Raw genomic sequence first — 17,927 nt, 5'->3', positions numbered from 1 at the left:
TGGTGTCAGGTACTGTGGTGGTATAAAGACAGGTGGTGAGGAAGAGTGCCATATCTGGGGGAACTGTGCTATCAGTTCAGAGAATTAATTTAAGGCTGATTTAGAGGAAGACTGACTATGTCACATCTACATTATCTGAAGTTTGTTTATCAAGTCTGCTGCCCGCAGTTTAGCAGCTAATGATTCGACTTAATTTGTGTTTGCTGCAAGCTGGGTACTGTAAACACTGCCACAGAATTAAATGAAAAGTTTAATAAGAGCAATACATTGACAAATCAATATTTTTCTGTTTCAAGTGATTTCTGTGAACAGCCATGGAAGAATAAAAGGATTTGAAAGCTACATCCTAGAGAAATTTGTGTAGTTTTTGTTGCACAGAGAAATGCTGAAATTTCAAGAAACTGCTAAGCATGTCACTGTTGGCAGATTTAATTCTGCTTGCTCAGATGCTGTGATTGCAAGAAGATACACTATTCAGAGGAAACTTGGCAATGGAAGCTTTGGAAGTGTGTACTTGGTTAATGACAGAAAAGCAAAACAAGGAGAAGAATTGTAAGTAAACCCTTCACACGCTTTAAATAAAAATGTTGGGAACATATTTCTTGCATTGTAGATATTTTCTTTGTGTCTCATCTCTCAGTTGGTGTTATGTTGCAGCCTTAACTGCCTAGCTTCAGTGACAATGTAAGATAGAAGCAGACTTTTTTTGATAACACTTAATTGGATGCCTTCAGGAATTGATTCTGTGTTACTGTAAGGACTCAGATTGTTGTAGAGGTCTCAAAAGAAACTGTACAGTATTTGATGACCTATTTTTTATACATGAGTTATCTAAATAAAACCTGAAAAGGAAGAGTTACAGAAATTCCAGTAAACACCTTTTTATTTGCTGTATACCTAACTGGAAGAAGGTTTGATTTTTTTTTTAATTGCCAGCAAATCTTGATTTTTTTTTTTTTTTAACCTGCCTGAATTTGGACAAGTCTTATAGATAAATCCTTTGGGAATCTGAAGCCACAATGACAAAAAATCATTTTCAGAGTGTTCACATTCCTGTATGTGGGTTTGATGTTGGGTTTGTGGCTGGACTTCCTGTTGTGTAGAACTGTGTTCGTCTACCTCGATACTTACACCACATGAAATTTAACTAGAAAAATCTTTGTTTTATCAAAAAAAAAAATTGTAAGGCTCACATTTAATCAATATGCCCTTCAGCCAGAAATACATAATTCCTTTAAATAGGGGAGTCTATTGGTCCTTTTTGGTAGACACATTAATGAGCACTTAGATGATTAAGGAGCTTTTTCTGATTCATTTGTGCCTCACTTTTGCTACTTATGGCCATGCATTATTGGCAATATTGCTTTAATAAGTGTGCAGCCAAGGCATAAATCTGTCACTTGTTTTCCTTCTATATCAATTTACATCTCTTCATCTCCTTAGATTAAGGTTAGGGTCCACTAAGCTCTTAGCTTTTTTCACATGGCTTAAAGGGTTTTGGCTCTCTCATAGCCTTAGCTACACTTTTCTTAAAAAAAAGTTCTTTAATGAAATATTTTGTTTAAATCAATAAACAATATTTTTCTTTTTTTTTTTTAATGTTAAGATAGTCTATCATGCAAATGGGGTGACAGGAACTACCTGAGCTTCTAAGACACTTCAGAATCAGCTGTTACTGAACTCATTCTTAAAATATTACCAGTATAGTGAAATGTGGGTCTTCACACAGTTGCTGCTATAGCACAACCTGCCAAACCTCAAAAACAAGCACCATGCCTTAAGCTTTTACGTGGCTGTTTTTATTTTTTTCTTGAGAATTTTGAGTGACTGCCTTGAACAACCATTCACTGCCTGCAGCATTTCATGCCTGCATTTTGTTAGGGTAGAGCCTGCGTGTGTCCTCTGCTATCTTCAGGACAGAGACTGACTATCAAATGACATATTTTTGGTTTTATTTTAAATTTTTTTATCAGTCTCTTTTTGTGACCACAGTACAATAAAAACGCACCAGTATTTAACCAGCCCAAGTGCTGTAAGATGTGCAGTGCTGTATTTAAGCCTTCCATCACGAGGGGGTGCTCGCCTATCACAGTTCATTCCTTCCATGCCTCAAGCATGAATTAACGAGGGGATCCCCCCAGATTTCTACCTCTTATATACTAATGGATGACAAAAATACTGTCCCAGTTGAGCACAAAAAACCGGGTAGCATAATGGTATAGAGTGGTATAGAATGGTAGCATAATGGTAGGATTTAGAAATACTGGTTTCTTAAGGTGGTAAAATATGCTAGAAGTCACATACTCTGTGCTGCTTTCAGATAATCTCATATGGAACCCTATGGGTTGCTGCTTATGTTATATATACTTTTAAATGAAAATTTACGTGGTTATGATTCTTACTTTTTAAAAAGAATGATCTTAATACAGCTCTGAAGGCATTTCAGTGGAAAAAAACCCACAAACAACACAACTGTGACCTCAGCAGAATTAGAATTCTATTTTTATTGTTTCAGAGATGATCTAGAACATGCTGAGAGAAATATTATGTACAGTGTAAACTCAGACACAGATAATTTCCTGAAAATTGCTATAGTCTGAAGCACTCTGAAAGAGCATAGGAATAAATCATAGAAATACAAATTCCCAAGAAAAGTGACATATTGATACAGAAGCTGTTCAGGGATATCTTTTTCGATTTTCCATTAGTGCAATGTCTACAGAATGAGTTATTGCAGAGACTAACAGTGGTTATCATGTATTTCAAGCAAAACTTTCGTATGATTCTAGAAACAGTTTTAGGTTGTGCCTTGTATTTTGTTACCTCTCAAGGATCATACCTATTGTGAGTGAAGTGTTGTACACAGAGTTGCTTTAGCTGGGAAGGAGAGAGAGTTGATTATTTGGGGCATACCTCAAATTAACAGACTTATTTCACATAAAACTCTCAGGGCTGCTCAGGCTAGCAGTGCCTGCTTCTCTAAGAGGTACATGCCAGCTTCATGCTCCTCTCCAGTTCTTTGTATGGATGGGATCAGGATTACTGACTTTCTGAGATCATACTAGATCAGTATCATATGGTTGACCTGCATACTCCATAAACAATAAGGTTATGAAGTACCACAAGTATAGTAGCATATGTAGGTCCCTTTAACTCCCTCTTGAGTCTTGCATTGTATGATACATTCCTTGCCTGTTGCTTTAACTTTCTAACTGTATTTTTTTTGTAAACTGTATTTTCTGGTGCAAGAATTTTTGTTGGATGATTCTCATCGAGTATGACAGAGTTAAATAACTCAGATAGAAGTCCCTGCAATTTACATGAAAGCAGCAGAGTAGAGAACAAAAAGAATGCCCTCATAGAGAGAAAGGTCAGAATCTGGGATGTTCTTCACTATAAGCGAAGTTTCTCATGTACTAAACCATCTATACAGGAGAGAGATTATCAATTTCCCCCCTTCTTTTGGAAGAAACTAGAATCAGAATTTAAATCTTAGACCCTAAAGCCAGTTAAGCACAAGAGATACATCTGTACAAAGCAAGCTTCTTAGTTCCAGTTTACACAGAATGTCTTGGTTTGTGGGTTATTTGATATTTATTTGTTCCTGCACATTATGGACCTAAAGCTACCCAAAACAGAAAACTTGGTTTGTATAAAGAAAGTAACAGGATTGTACCAGCATTTTTACAACTAAATAATATTCCTGCAGTCACTTCTATGCTAGTCCCCCTGAGTATATTATGAGTTAATTATAACAGGTAATTACGGTTGAAGACAAAGTCTTTTACAGGAGAGATTGAAGTTCAGCAGTAGTCTTGAAGGACAGTGCCATCACTTAAAGAAAATTAATGTCCTAATCTATTGTGCCAAGGGAAGCTCTGGGTTAAGTGTCGCTGATTCATAACCATGTATGGGCAAGCAGCTGAAGTACACAGTAGGCAATAGGGACTTCCAGTTCATAAATATTCACAAGGCATTTACGTGTCCCTGTGGTGGAAAGGACATGCTGCCGAGTGCCAAACTCCCTGGACCACTCCACTGTGTGGTAACTGTGGGGTGTCAGCTCAACTTCTGCATCTGACTTGCATTATAGCTTTAATCCAGACCCATGCTAGGATTCCTTGGAAACTGTGCGCTTAGCTGAATAATTTATCATGTGACTTTCAATTATTTATGACTTCTTATAACAAATGATATAAAATCTAAAGGTAGAAGAGATTTGTAACTTATGAATATCCAAGTGACCATCAGCAGATTGCTGTGTTGTCAAGTCCCTGTGTTTGCTGCCTCTTTGCTTCTCTGAAGGAATTCCAAGCGAATGGTCATTTGATGGTGAATTGATCAAAACAGTAACAAATTGCTCCCTGCCACTTGTTGTGTGCACATTCATCTAATTACACTGCTTTCCTTTATTCTTCTTCATTTTATAATAATTACTAGAAATTAAAACTGGAATTTATTAGGACATTTTAGATTTGTGAACAGATATTCATTATCTGCTTGAAAACTGATCAAAAGTGCATTTCCTGTAGGACCTTCCTGATTGTGGCTTACTTTTAAGTTTTTCTTAAAGAACCATTTTTGGCTTGGTTCAGTCATGTGTGCCTCTGCTTCATGGTGCTTTGTGACACACAGCTACCTTGTGTGTCAGCAGAACTGCCATGCTTGCTGAGGAGTACGGTCATGCTTGGCCCAAATAAGAGACCATGAAAGCATACCTTGTGGATTTAGCGATAACAGTTTGAGAAGTGAGCCTTCATGAGCTTTCCACTTGAGTGACCAAGCATAACTTTTGGATTCTGTGAGCAGTGTTACAGAATTCAAGGCCTAGAGATAAGTGTCTAAGCAATTTCCTTGCTGAAGCCTCTGTGAGAGTGGCTGATGCTCTCATGCTTCAGTTAAGAGTACACCTGCAATGGAGGTTGCCAGGGAGTGAAACTGTGAATGTTTTGCTTCAAGTTTTAGCAGGCAGTCTCAGCTATGGCCACAATGGTTTCAGATAGTTTCTAGTGCAGGCCAATATGATCCTGATTCAAAGACAAATTTGATAACCTCGGATTCACCCAAAGCAGATTTCACTGCAGACCATGTGGGAAGGTGCTTTAGTCTCTACCTCCTGCATCCCTGTCAGTGCCCAGCTTTTCCTGCAGCCCAGCATGGCACAGTCGGGTTCCTCCAGCTCAATGTAAGAAAGTTTAGGAAGTTCCTATGTTGGATAAGGCTCTAGTAGGGGCTGCAGGGTAGCTTGGCATTGGAGCAGAGATGTAAGATTTTACCCTGCCCATGCTGGTGATGGATTTGGCAATTTAAAGTCACAGCCATGCTGCAGTCCTTTGCACAGGCAATTACTGTATTAAAATTTCTAGTTACCTCATAATCAAAAGCATAAACCTCGGCATTCTGTGTCTTCTTTGGAATCAAAAGATCCACACTGGAACAGGTCAAGACCCTTCATTCGGCTTGTGTAACACAGGTGTCTGTGAAACCCTCCGCAGCGATGTCTGATACAACTTTTACATCTCCTAAGTCACCTTTATCAGCTTTGGTGGTATTGTTATTGGTTTTTCTTTTTTCTTTTTTTACTGCTCCCCTTTTGATACACCTTTCTTAAACTAAGTAGCCTACTTTCTCATTTTCATTGGGATTTGTCCATTTGACCAGGGAGGATTCTAACTAGGTCTTTAACGTGTGTAAGTGGGAGGCAGCACGCCTTAAAGGAAATACTGCTTGGTTTTACAATAAATCTCATCCCCCACAGAGCCAAGCTCCTAGGAGCTCCGTGCTGCAGCACTCATCACATTCTGATTAGACGTGCAGGCAGTGAGCAGTGCTGGTGGCTGAGTTCATTGTTTTGAGAATTGTTTTCAAGTAACGTTTCCAACATTGGGTGGAGATCTGTACTTAAGGCATTACTGGTGAATTACCGTTCTTTGAGGTGCACAGGGGAGACAGAATTTGATGATTTTGTAATTAAGCAAATACCTTGAGATCACTTCTGTCTCATTTTGCTGAAATTGATGTTTAGTTTTCATGCATTTGTAAGCTAGCCTTAATAAGAAAATGGGGAGAGGTGGAGTATTATTACTTTAGGTTGAACTGTGGCCACCTGCCTCAAAGATACTATAGGTTTTTGAAATACTTGAATATGCCTGTCTACTGTATCTTCTTATGGGCTACCCTTGTTGGCAAGGTGTTTCCTCTTAAGTCTGCATCAGGGTGGTTTGAACTTCTTCCATGCGGAGTAAGCCTCCAGTTATTTGTTGCATTCAGTACATTGTAATGAGAAAAATGCTGCAGTGAGTGGAATAAATTCTGGATTTGCTGGACAATGTTTTCCCCTATTTTTTTTCTGTTTTGTTTTGTTTTATTTTGTTGTTGTGCTGGTGTGACTTACTAGTAACTGTAATTCCTAGCTGTTGTTTCTCTTACATCCACAGTGTGCCCTTCACGTGTTCTGAAACAACTTTTCAATGTTGTTGGGTAGTTGCTTAATTTTTTAATTGCATGTGTTTCACTGATTGTTAAGAGCAGAGTATCACACTCAGGAGAGCTTAAAAGTATTAAACGATTTTTATCTAACAATGGATGTTATATGCAATTAATTTCCTCAGCATTGCTTGATTCCCTTTGCCTTTGATTATAGACTATTTTAGTAACATGCTTTTGTAAAGTTATAAACCATAAACCATGCTTTTATCTTTTTCTACACTCCTTTCTTTTTTTTTTTTTTTTGGTATCATAGATACTTAAATGCATATCAGAAATAAACACTGAAGGAGATTCCTGAAGGAAAGAGACATGTAGGGAGAGTGAATTTTCTCATTAAAGTTGCAGCAATTACTGTTTAAATTACTTTTGGGAGTTAATTCCACTGAAGGGACAATACTGTTGACATAAATATCCTTGCAACAGTGAATAATTCTGCTTACAAATATATTTAAATTCAGAAGAGAACCAATTAAATTTGTCATTAACAAGTGTTTTAGTTGAATTTCTATGGAATGCATTCTTATTGCAACTTTTAATACATCTGGTTTCCCTTCACAACTAGTCTGTTTTCTATGAACTGATGAATATAGATCAGGTGATATGAAGGTCTTTCTTCAAAATTTCAAATTACAATTAATTTCAAAATTCAAACTAATTCCTACAGAAGGAAATTTCTTTTTGGTAGATGCTCTAGCCCAAGGCTGCAGGTAGAAGAGTTATAACATGGTAATTATGAGATGCTTAATCATATTAAAAAGCTTGAAGACAAAATGCTGCATTCAGTCTTTAGTTCTGTAATGGTGTCTCCTCTTGTTTGAAAGGGAATGTTAATTAGCAGAGAGCAGTTAGCTGTAAAGTACATTAAGTCTGTGTAATGAAATCACAATGGAGAAATGCCTGGTTTAGAAGATTCATTTTTTGATGGAAGTCTTCAAAGATATAGAGAATAAACAAATTATTTAGTCCTTGTCGTATTCCTCAAAAATCCCATTTAGGCTAGGGGCAGCACAATGCTTCATTGCATTCTTCAGCAAGACTGGGCTGTAGGAAAAAGGTTGGATGAACAGTAGAGGGGGATAATGCAACATGAAACCACAAGGCATTGCTAAATATAAGTACACAGGTATTAGTCAGTACCTCATAACAATTTTTAGTAATTTTCCTGTTAAGACACAAATTTCTTCACTTCAATCACAGTCTAGTAGTATTTGATTTAGAGCTGAAACATATGAGTAGACTATAAATGTATTTATGATTTTATTTTTCCATTTCTCTCTAGGAAAAAGGTTCTAATTTCAAAAATATGTCTTTAGAGAAAAATTCATCCTTTATTAATCAATGCTTACTTTTATTCTGTCATTTTTAATCAATGTAGATGGCAACCCAAAATATCCCAAAGAATTATTCACAATAAATGCATTTTAATATCTAAATAAATAATTTCATTTAATCACTTGTTCAATTCTGTGGAAGATAACACAATTGCTCTGCTTTGCTTTATAATTACTGATTTTTTCCAAAATTGGCACATACGGCTTTTCATTTCATTTAAATGATGCCCCTTTGTATATACAAGAGTTTGCTCAGTGCAGAGGAAAATGATACAAACTGTTTTCCTTAAAGCTAACTTATTTCAACAGTATTCTTTTTCACGTTCCAGAAAATATATTCTACATTTTTTGGGATACTAATTAGGAACTCATAATTTTCAAATAACCATAAACTGTTTTCACTATGAGCTGCCCTGTTCAGTGTTAGTGCATATGTTAGAGCATTTGAAAGTTTGGCATCTTGAAAAATATTTGTAAGTGCTATAATTGTGACTTGCTGATGGAAATGGAAAGTGAATCATGCATTTCACTTGCAAATTTAAGAAATCTCATTGCCATTCAAAGACATTAAAGTGAGGTTAAATTAGTTAAAGTGGTTATTCAGAAAATGAAATTATATTTAATCCATCTGCAGATATTACAGTGCTCATATAGCGATTGAATTCGTAGTGATTAGCTCAGGGATTAGTTCTCAGTGTCTGTGAATGTTCATGAACAGTGTGAATAAGTTGTTTGGAGAACAGAAAAAACAACTTGCTGATAACTGTTCTGGCATTACTAGTAAGTCAATAATGTCCAGGGGGATGATGAAAAAAGTGCAGCATTTGATTTAAGAAGCTGTGCAGCGATACTTAGGATTGAAAAGGGGTTATGGCTTGACTAATAAATTCGTAGTGGGTGTGGGAACCCAAGATTTGATTTTAGAAGTTACATAGTCCTACTTGGGTCTGAAATGCTTTGGATAGTGAGTAAGTTTGTATATGTAAGGAGGAATACCAAACAGCATTCACTGTTTGCTTTTCACTGTAAGTGTGGTAATCCTCTTGATTTTCCCATAGAAATCAAGTGCTCTTAATTTACTGTGTCTCTTTCCTTAGATAAACCCAAGTATTCTTCTAGGTAGGACTGATTTGTGTATGCTGACTTTTTGTATTTCATGGTTGCACCAGCTTCCTCTTTCTCTAACAGATAGATGAATGTCTTTAAATTATCTGACCATGCAGACATTGATGTTCCAAATATGATGGATAAAATGTAAAGAATGGCTATCTGAATTTTTGTTGCTAAGCTGTAAACTGCAGGAAAGAAGAAGCAGTAATGGTGGGTGACTTTACCCTGTCTGTAGGTGCCTTTGTTACCAAATTTCCCAGACCGTTTCCATTGTGCAGGAGCTTTGTACAAACTTTCTGCATGAAGGTTGTCACATCTTCTTCATTTTGGTCCCCATTTGTAGTGCTGTACCTTCTCTGCTTGCCATTTGATGAGTAGAAGGCATCACTAATTAGACAGGCACTCCTTTAATTTTATTGTTTGTGACCAGTTTCAGATCCAGTTACAGACCCAGTAAGAGGTGATGCATTTTTACAGAATTGCACCTGATCCTTGTACTGAGGAGTTATCAGGGTGAAGTCATAGTCCTACAAAGGTCAGCATGGATAGAAATACAGCACATGGTTATGGGTTATGGGTTACAACTCTCCATATTGGCAACTCAAAACCTAAATGAAATTTTAATTAACTGCGGTTAACTGAAAACCTGCCTGTGTAAAATGAAGTTTCAGTTTAATTAAAAACTTCAAATTTTGATAATACATTCCCAGATCACAATTTTTCTGCTATTTTATCAGACCTATTTATTCTTGACCTTAAAGAGTTCTATTTCTTTTACTTCCTTCTCAGCAAGCAAATGTACCTAGACAATAATTCATGTTGCAGTTTACTCAATAAACAGAATGCATTTTGAGAAATACTGCCTTTTAAGAATTGCATCTGATCCAATAAACCAAATTATATAACAGCAAAGTATGTCACCGATGTAAACAAATACCAGATGGGTTGTAAAACATTCAATTTTAGATCACTGCAAATAGACTGAGATAAACACTGCTGTGGTGTATTGTCAGTCATTAGTAAAGCTCAAAAAGGGATTCCCTCTGCGTGCCCATATTCTGGAGGGTTCCACTTCATGTTTGTTTTTCTCTTTCTTTGAGTCTTGCTCTCTTTAGCCCCACTTGCTACCTGTTATTGTGCTTTCAGACCCAATGTACCAACTTGGCTGCTTTTCAAAGTGTGACAACACAAGCCAGCATATGCTAATGAAAATCAGAAGGTGTTCCCAGAGAAAGCATTCCCAGGGAAGGGGTGTGGGCCTGTTAAGGCCTCTTGAGGGGTGTGGGCCTGTTGAGCCTGCGGAGGCTGGGATGTTGCTTTCTGTATTTTGGGGAGTGGGCTCATCTCTCGTGTCATTTTCCAACCCTGAAGGGATGGATGTTGTTACCTATCCCAGACCCAGCTTCCTCCAGGGTGGATGTACATGGTGACAGTTGGATTTTTTCACTCTTCAGATATGAATGCTTTCACTACAAGGCTCTTTCAGTTGTCGTCAGTTCAAGATAAAGTTCGAAGTGTGTTTCTATTATTGATTGAATGCAAGGCTGAAGTTCTTTTCCACACAGTTAAAATCTGGAGGCTGCTGTTCTGTATTTAAGATATCTGCTAGCACTTCTATAATAAGATTTTCTAATTGTGGGTTCACTGACATTTTATCTTTAGATACATGGTCTAGTGGTGGACTTGGCAGTGTGAGGTTTGTGGTTGGACTTGATGATCTTAAAGGTCATTTCCAATCTAAACAATTCTATGATCTGCTTATGTGTCTGTATTTTACACTAAGTGAAATCTATAATAATATTTAAATTTAAATTAGCATACCTCATTCAGCATTATATCAGAAGGGGTAGTTAAGTATTGTATTTGGAAGATATCCACATTTTAGTGGGTTTACCTGGTTTTCCATATTGCCACCTAGATCTCTATTTTCTCTGTTCATACAGTAAATCTGAGATTTATTAGTTCATGCAAACAGCTTTAGACCTTTTAAATCCCGCTTAATACTTGAACCTAAGTAGCAGAAAATACAGAGGCAGATTTTTTGAAAAAACTTGACTTTCAGGTGGATCTGTATACTCCAGATGGAGTCTTGATAAAATCTTAACAAGAGAGGCTATTATTCCCAATATCCAGAATAAACATTCATGTAATGCTCTTCAAAAGGTTTGTATAAAATAACTCAGTTTACAAAAATTAGTTAAGTAACACAATGCAGGCAGATTTTCAGCAGATGATCTGCAAGTACCATGTCTGAATTATGAGCAATGATGGGTCACTCTTTATTATAAGCTAACCATAAAATGCAGGTTGGATCATAGAAACAGAAACACTTTGTCTCCTTCAAAATGTAGAGCTGGATTTTATTGGTAGAGAGGAGATGCAGTCAGCATGGTTTAGCTAAGAAAGGTTTGTTGTTTTCTTATCATTACTAACCTTTTATTTGTGGGTCTGTCAGCCTATTTGACATCACCAGGGATGCCAAATTTGAGTTATCTTAGGAGCTCTATAAATCACAAAATGTGCCTATTTTAGCTGCCTGTTTGGATAGAATTTACTTGTGTAAATACTGAAATGGGGTAGGGTGAATTTAAGCAGTCTTTAGGTGTTTTATGTATTGAAAAGTATAGTTAATTTGTATAGATGAATTTCTATCTAGGCCAAAGACTTTTATCTTCCTTGTTTTTCTTCTAAAGTTAACAGAAAAGAGCCACTTCAGATCTGGAGACTTCTCCGTTTTCTCTGTGAGGCTTCTGAGAATCTGACATAACTTCTTTGTCAATACTTAGTTAACACAAAGGTATTTTTAGTACATATTTTGAATTTTTAAGTGTATTTGCTAAGATATTATCAAAAGCTTTGCAGAAAGTGTGAAGTCTAGTTACGTTTTTCATATTTAATGCAGTAAAATCAAACCTTATCTACATACAGACACAGTACACACATATACCAGAGACATGCAGATGTACCTGATCTTGATTGCATACAAAAGTTTTCTTTCTAGAAGCAAACATCTTCCTGCTGTGGGTATGAATTAGAATTGTGTTGCAGAAAACCAATACCTTATTTACAAAAAGTATATTTTCTTATTTCTTCTTCTGGGAATTAATTTAAATATGAAAAACACCTGTCATCTTGTCTGACAGCTGATGACAGCATTAAGATCACTGAGTGACTAAGATGACAAGCTATCCCTGCACATCAAAACATCAGGCTTTTATTGCTGTCTTGGGTATACAAGAAACTTGTATTAAGTGGTCTTTAACAAGGACTCATCCTGTTTGTCAGTTCTGTGACATGATTTTTATGAAGGAAGGAGTAATGACCCACGTCAGCTGAAGATGAGGAGATTGCAGTAGGTATTGCCTGTCTGCAATCCATGAAGCTTGTCTGCAGAGATGCAAACAGATCAAAGGGCATGTTTTTTTCGTCACAATTCCTGATGGGGATTAGGCAAGTTTATATGAAAATTCATACATTTCTAGTCAGAAACAGATTGTTCAGATTTAGGAAAAAGTTTTCTCATGAAGAAACACAGCTTTTTTTTCCCCTTATATTATGTGAATTATTGTAGTTTTATCACTGTCATGTTTAACTCCTGTAGCATTACAACCATGCTCAATTGAATGGGGAAATTACCAAAAGCACTGTGGAAGCATCCCTTCAATCTGAAACTTGCCTTTCATGTATTCAAAAGTTTGGGGAAATTCATTACTTTGTTTCAGTAAAAAACCATTATATTCTCTAATAGTCTTCAATATCTCCTTCAGAAAATAATTATGATCTCTTTTTCAGTGACTGGTAAAGTAAATTGAAATGGAATGTGTTGTGTTGTCTTTTTTCAACTTTTAATCAGGAAGATCTTGGCAAAATATGCTTTGTTATAGTGCCCTGCACTGAGGGTTTTTTCCAGGTCAAGTTAACAGTAAACTGCCCTATTCCAACTTCTGTATAGAGATAATTCTGAACTACAAATTCTCCTATGGCACATTCATGTATTAAGGTTGAAGAATATGAAGAATCCCTACATTTTTCCCGCCTTTTCCAGGGGATTTAGGGTCTCCCTAAATAAACGTTAAATACTAAAGGACTAGAATTCATTGAAACAGTATAATTAGTTTCCAGCCCCAAATCTAGATTTGTACTTTTCACTTATGTGCTCAGGTGAAGGACAGGCTGATCTTTAGAAAAAAAAATGGACAGCCTGAGTTTATCACCAGAAAAACAGCCACAAAAATATTATTCTCTGTGATTTTTCTCATGCCTCCTTGGAGAGACTTGGGCAGAAGCTGCAAATGCAGTTTCTTGCTACTCCTTATTTCATATATGAGTCTTGACCCTATGCTCTGGGTGGGTTTGAAATCACTTAGATTTCATTTTTTATTTATGTTTGTTATTACGCAGTAATCCATGGCACTGAAAACATGTTGTAAAGAAAACAGTGCAGTAGGTAATTAGTGGGAGAAATATTTCAAAACAGTATTTTTAATATGTTTCTTAGTATATATGGCGACGAGCATATTTGTTTGATTTTTAATGCATTCTCTTTGTTTACCCGTATTTGCCTCATCATTTGATGTTGCCAATATTTGGTCAATGTTACTATTTTTCATATAAGGAAATTTTGATGGGGTTTTGAATGTTACGTATTTTTATATTTTTCTGGTTTTATTAATATAAATATTTCTCTTTTTTTTCCTCTAGAAAGGTCCTAAAGGAAATCTCTGTTGGAAACCTAAAGCCTAATGAAACAGTTGAAGCAAATCTGGAAGCACAACTACTTTCCAAATTAAACCATCCAGCCATTGTCAAATTTTATGCAAGCTTTGTGGAGCGAGATAGTTTCTGCATTATCACTGAATATTGTGAGGTGAGACTGAAGAAATTTGACAGAATGTGTGTATTAAAATGGGGTCTTCTAAGAAGCCATTTTATAAAATGTTTTAGTTTGAACTTTAGTCTTTATTTGTTGCTTGTGGCATCACCTTCTACTTGTTAGGTGTGTTCCTTTCAGATAAGGAGTTTTATCTGCTCCTGTGAGACTCACAGATGAACAAACCACAGAAGAAGAAATAGGTAATTTTAAGTGCAAGTTCATTTGGTATTACAAGTGTTACAAGAAAGGCTTAAATGCAGACACAGTGCTGGATCTGTGGGAGAACTCAGAAAGGTTGGACCACTTGTGTGCTACTGATAGGTGAGAGAGATTGAGATTGGGGGTGTGGGGGCACGGTATAAAATCTGGTATAAATGAGGAAGGGAAAACTCACTTGTGATTTGGAGATAATTACAAGAAGCTTAAGCCTGATCACATGGATGATGAGTTTGGCAGCAGCATTGGCTTTATAAAATGAAAACCAGTGTGAGTCAAAGACCAGAGTGTAGTGGATATAACAAATATTAAATCAGGATATAGTTACCATTCATTTTTTGACTCCAGCATTTGGTTTAAGAACATACTGCTGAAATCTGTCTTAAAGCTTTCAAATAAGAATTTAAACATATTGAAGCCAGTTTTTTAGTAGTTTATATAAAACAAGTGCCTACTTTGTATTAAATATAGATGTGCTCTTTCAAAAAAAATCTGTCGTACATAAAGTGATCTTTTAATGAAACTGTGAAGCAAACTCTTTAGTTGTGCTCTGCTAGACATGCTGAAATGCTTTGGAAGATAATGAACTTAGACTACTGGGTTACCTGTCCACAAATCAGATTTGATTTAACTAATCAAATTTCTTCAAGAATGTAGCTTTCATGGGAATAATTAAACAAGTACCATTCCTGTCAGTTATTTCTTCCGTAGAAGCTTTATTTGATGACAGTAAAATGCGTATTTTTTGCTGGGATATTTAAAAATTAAATCTGAAATGTTCAATTCTGTGATACAATCTAAGTATTTGTTCATATACTATTTTAACACCCATGCAGGAGCTTTTTGTACCATTCCCTGAATGTCTGACAGCTGGGGTTTGAAAATACTGTCAAATCTTCAAGGAAATCCAGAGCTCAGAACTGAAGGATTATTCTGATCTAGTCCAGCCATTACCATGCACTCATAATTTTCTCTCTACTAGCAGTACAAAGTGGCCCAATACCAGATCAGTTAAACATGTAGGAATAAAGGAACCTATTTCAGCAGCACTATAGCATCTTTTATCTATCCACTGCTTTTTACTCTCTTTTGAAAAAAATTTTTGTTCATTTGGCATCAAGTTATAGGTGAATAAAAGAATAAAATGATAGTAATCGCAAGCATGACTCCTTGGAGTTTTAGGGGTTTTTATGCAGGTGGTATTAACTACCCTGCGTGAAAATGTTTTGATACAGAGTTACCCTATGATCTGGGAGTCACATCCTCAAACAATGTATTAGAGCAAGGCAAATGAAGGAAGAGGAAATGGGTTCACTGGTTATGCACTAAATCTTTTCAGTTTTGAATCTGCTAGGTGAGGTCAGGATGATACTTGGCCCAATAGGATGTGCTTCTGACTTTTTCCCAAAGGACATGTTCTGTGGTAGCGTTGCATTTAAGCCATTACAATATATTTCATCGACTATTCAGACAAGTACAAAGCAAAGTTGCACACATTGCTATACAGTTTCTTTTCTATTTTAGGGGGAGTATTTCCAGAAGGTATACTTTTGTATTTACTTATTTATAACCTGCCTTTGTATGTGATGGGATTTAGGTTTTTTGACCTAAAAGATGCCTGTTTAAATCATGCTTAAATTGAGAATGAGAAAAATGTAGTGCTACCTGATCCTTGTTTGGAGGTCTAGTGCATTCAGTTTTTCATGCATAGAATAATTACCAGATTGGCAGTAATTGGTACTCTTGGGCAGACTCAAAACAAAGAGCACACATTAAGTTGGCATGGGAACGGAACTACCCCCCTGAGCTTTATTCTGTTTTCTCCAAAGTACTGTGACTTATTCATTAGCCACTGTGCTTTGTTCATTCTTGCATGAGTAGCATAGAGGGAGCCTCCAGTGCAGCTGCCCTGTGCTATACCTTGTCCTGTGAAAGAAAAACAGAGAGCATTGGTCTCCGTTGCTCAGCTTGACTTCTTTTATTACAACTAAATTTAATCAAACTTATAGAAAATAAGTCTATGTGTTCTGTTTTATCGTACTTGTTGAGCTTCTTAGACACTTTCCTCAGTTCAAGATCTTGTGGGTAATATAAACATTATCAACTAACACTGATTTCAAACAAAGATGCCTTAATGAACCTTGGATTTCATTTTGTGATATAAATTTGACTTCAATAAAATACAGTTTTTACAAGGCAGTTACTTTAAAAGTGACATCATTGTAATATTTTATAAGGCAGAACTGGTTGTACTTTACCCCAGACAATTATTTATGTCTCTTGACTGCGGTCTCAGCTGTGGTGTGAGTACACATATGCTAAGGAAATCTGAGCAAAAGGAATAACTAAAGCAGTCAATGCCTGTTCACGTTATCAGCTCTAGATGCTAAGCTGTTTTAAATAATTTACTGGTGTGTTTGATACTCTTGATATTTAAACAGAAACTGCAGCTTGGAAACTCCATATGTACCTAATTTGTTAAATTGTTGAATTCCTCATGAATTTCATTATACTGACCTTGCAAAATGTTAAATTGGGTCAACAAATTTTTTCAGAGTTTCACAGCAGCAGTATTTCAGCAATCTTTTATGATGTGTTTTTGTTTTCCTTTTTTTAGACTCAAGGTTAAATTAATTGTAGGATATTGAGACCACTCTTCCCTTCCTGAAGGTAAAAACTATGCAGTTATGTGAGGGCACATGTAGTGCTTTATTCAGCTGCTTTTGTTCTCCTTAGACCTCTTGCAGGAATTGTCCCTCAGCTTCAGAGTATTCACTGCCCTAACTCTGTAGGTCCTACACTTTTGTTTGCATTTTTCATAGCAATGTCTTATTGTGAGAGGGCACACATTGGGACAGGGAGAAATGGGGGTTGGAGCCTGCTGCACTTCATCTGTCCTCACCTGGATAGTACACAGTCCCTTGAGGCCAGCAGCCAGCTGACACATTTGAGCACCCCCTCAGTCCTGGGCTCTGGATGGTCTGGGGCATCTGTCTGGAACAGTTTATTTTATAATAATGACTCACTGTTTTTGAGGTGCGTGAGTAGATTCAGGCACAGCCCATCTGGTTGCCATGCAATGGAGTACCCGGCACCAATTTTTCTTTCCTTCCTCTTCTCTGCTGCAAGCAACCAGGGGGAAGCTGCTGAACATTTGGAGTTGCAAAAGGCAAGCAGCTACTGAGAGTTCCAAGTTCCCAGAAGAGCTTCTCTCTGGACTGCAGCAGGGCAGCAGATGGAGAGCTGAACCCATATTCCCTTCCCTAGTGAATGAGATGATTCAGACATTTCAATTAAAAAATTGCAGGACATTGTCAGGGAACATTTTTGATAGATGACAAAACAGTTTTGCTTTGTTTTAACACACTGACTTCTGAATGTTGTAACTTAGAACCAGAAAGGCCATAGAAATTACTGTAAACTCATGTCAGAAGCACATGAATGTATAGATCTGCAAGGACAGAATCTGCTTATTTTGTAGCAGCAGTATGAGGCACTGTGGTGTTTGGAACAGAAAAACAAGAAATGCTGAAGACATCATAAAATGGTGAGAGTCAACAGTGCAGAGGAATAAAGGGTTGATGATGGGAAATGATACTGGTACAGTCGTACAGGTGAAATAGTTTCTTGTATATGGCACATAAATCTTCTGATTTTATGTAGAATGTACAATGTAAAAGTAATGATTTATGGCAAATAAGCTCTCCTGATGTAAGGTAATCAGTCACTAGAGTGTAGTCAGACTCACAGTCCCTTTGCTCTGGGGTTAGTTACCTCAACATATTGCTTACCATTAATATGTGTGCATTCTTGTAGACAAAATGAATTTATTTTATAAACTGGATAAACAATCAGCTGACCACCATCTGTGTATTTTTGAGCAAAAAGAATGGCTTTCCTGGAAGTCT

The 17,927-nt window shown here is 36.6% G+C and overlaps 1 protein-coding gene across 1 annotated transcript in view; it reads left to right on the top strand.

The window, feature by feature from the left end:
- The window catches only part of NEK11 (NIMA related kinase 11), an 82,778-nt gene that overhangs the window by 2,888 nt on the left and 61,963 nt on the right, over positions 1-17,927 (top strand). Inside the window, 2 exon segments of the mRNA XM_042044119.1 lie at positions 297-552; positions 13,632-13,797. Of these exon segments, the coding sequence (XP_041900053.1) occupies positions 383-552; positions 13,632-13,797 (336 nt within the window). The 5' untranslated portion in view covers positions 297-382.

This window comes from Corvus kubaryi, unplaced genomic scaffold (assembly GCF_017639235.1).
Source record: "Corvus kubaryi isolate FWS band 111438036 unplaced genomic scaffold, C.kubaryi_AGA036_p1.0 37398, whole genome shotgun sequence".
Lineage (NCBI taxonomy): Eukaryota > Metazoa > Chordata > Aves > Passeriformes > Corvidae > Corvus > Corvus kubaryi.
The sequence above is the reverse complement of the archived record's forward strand: the minus strand, read 5'-3'. Positions and strand labels throughout refer to the sequence as shown.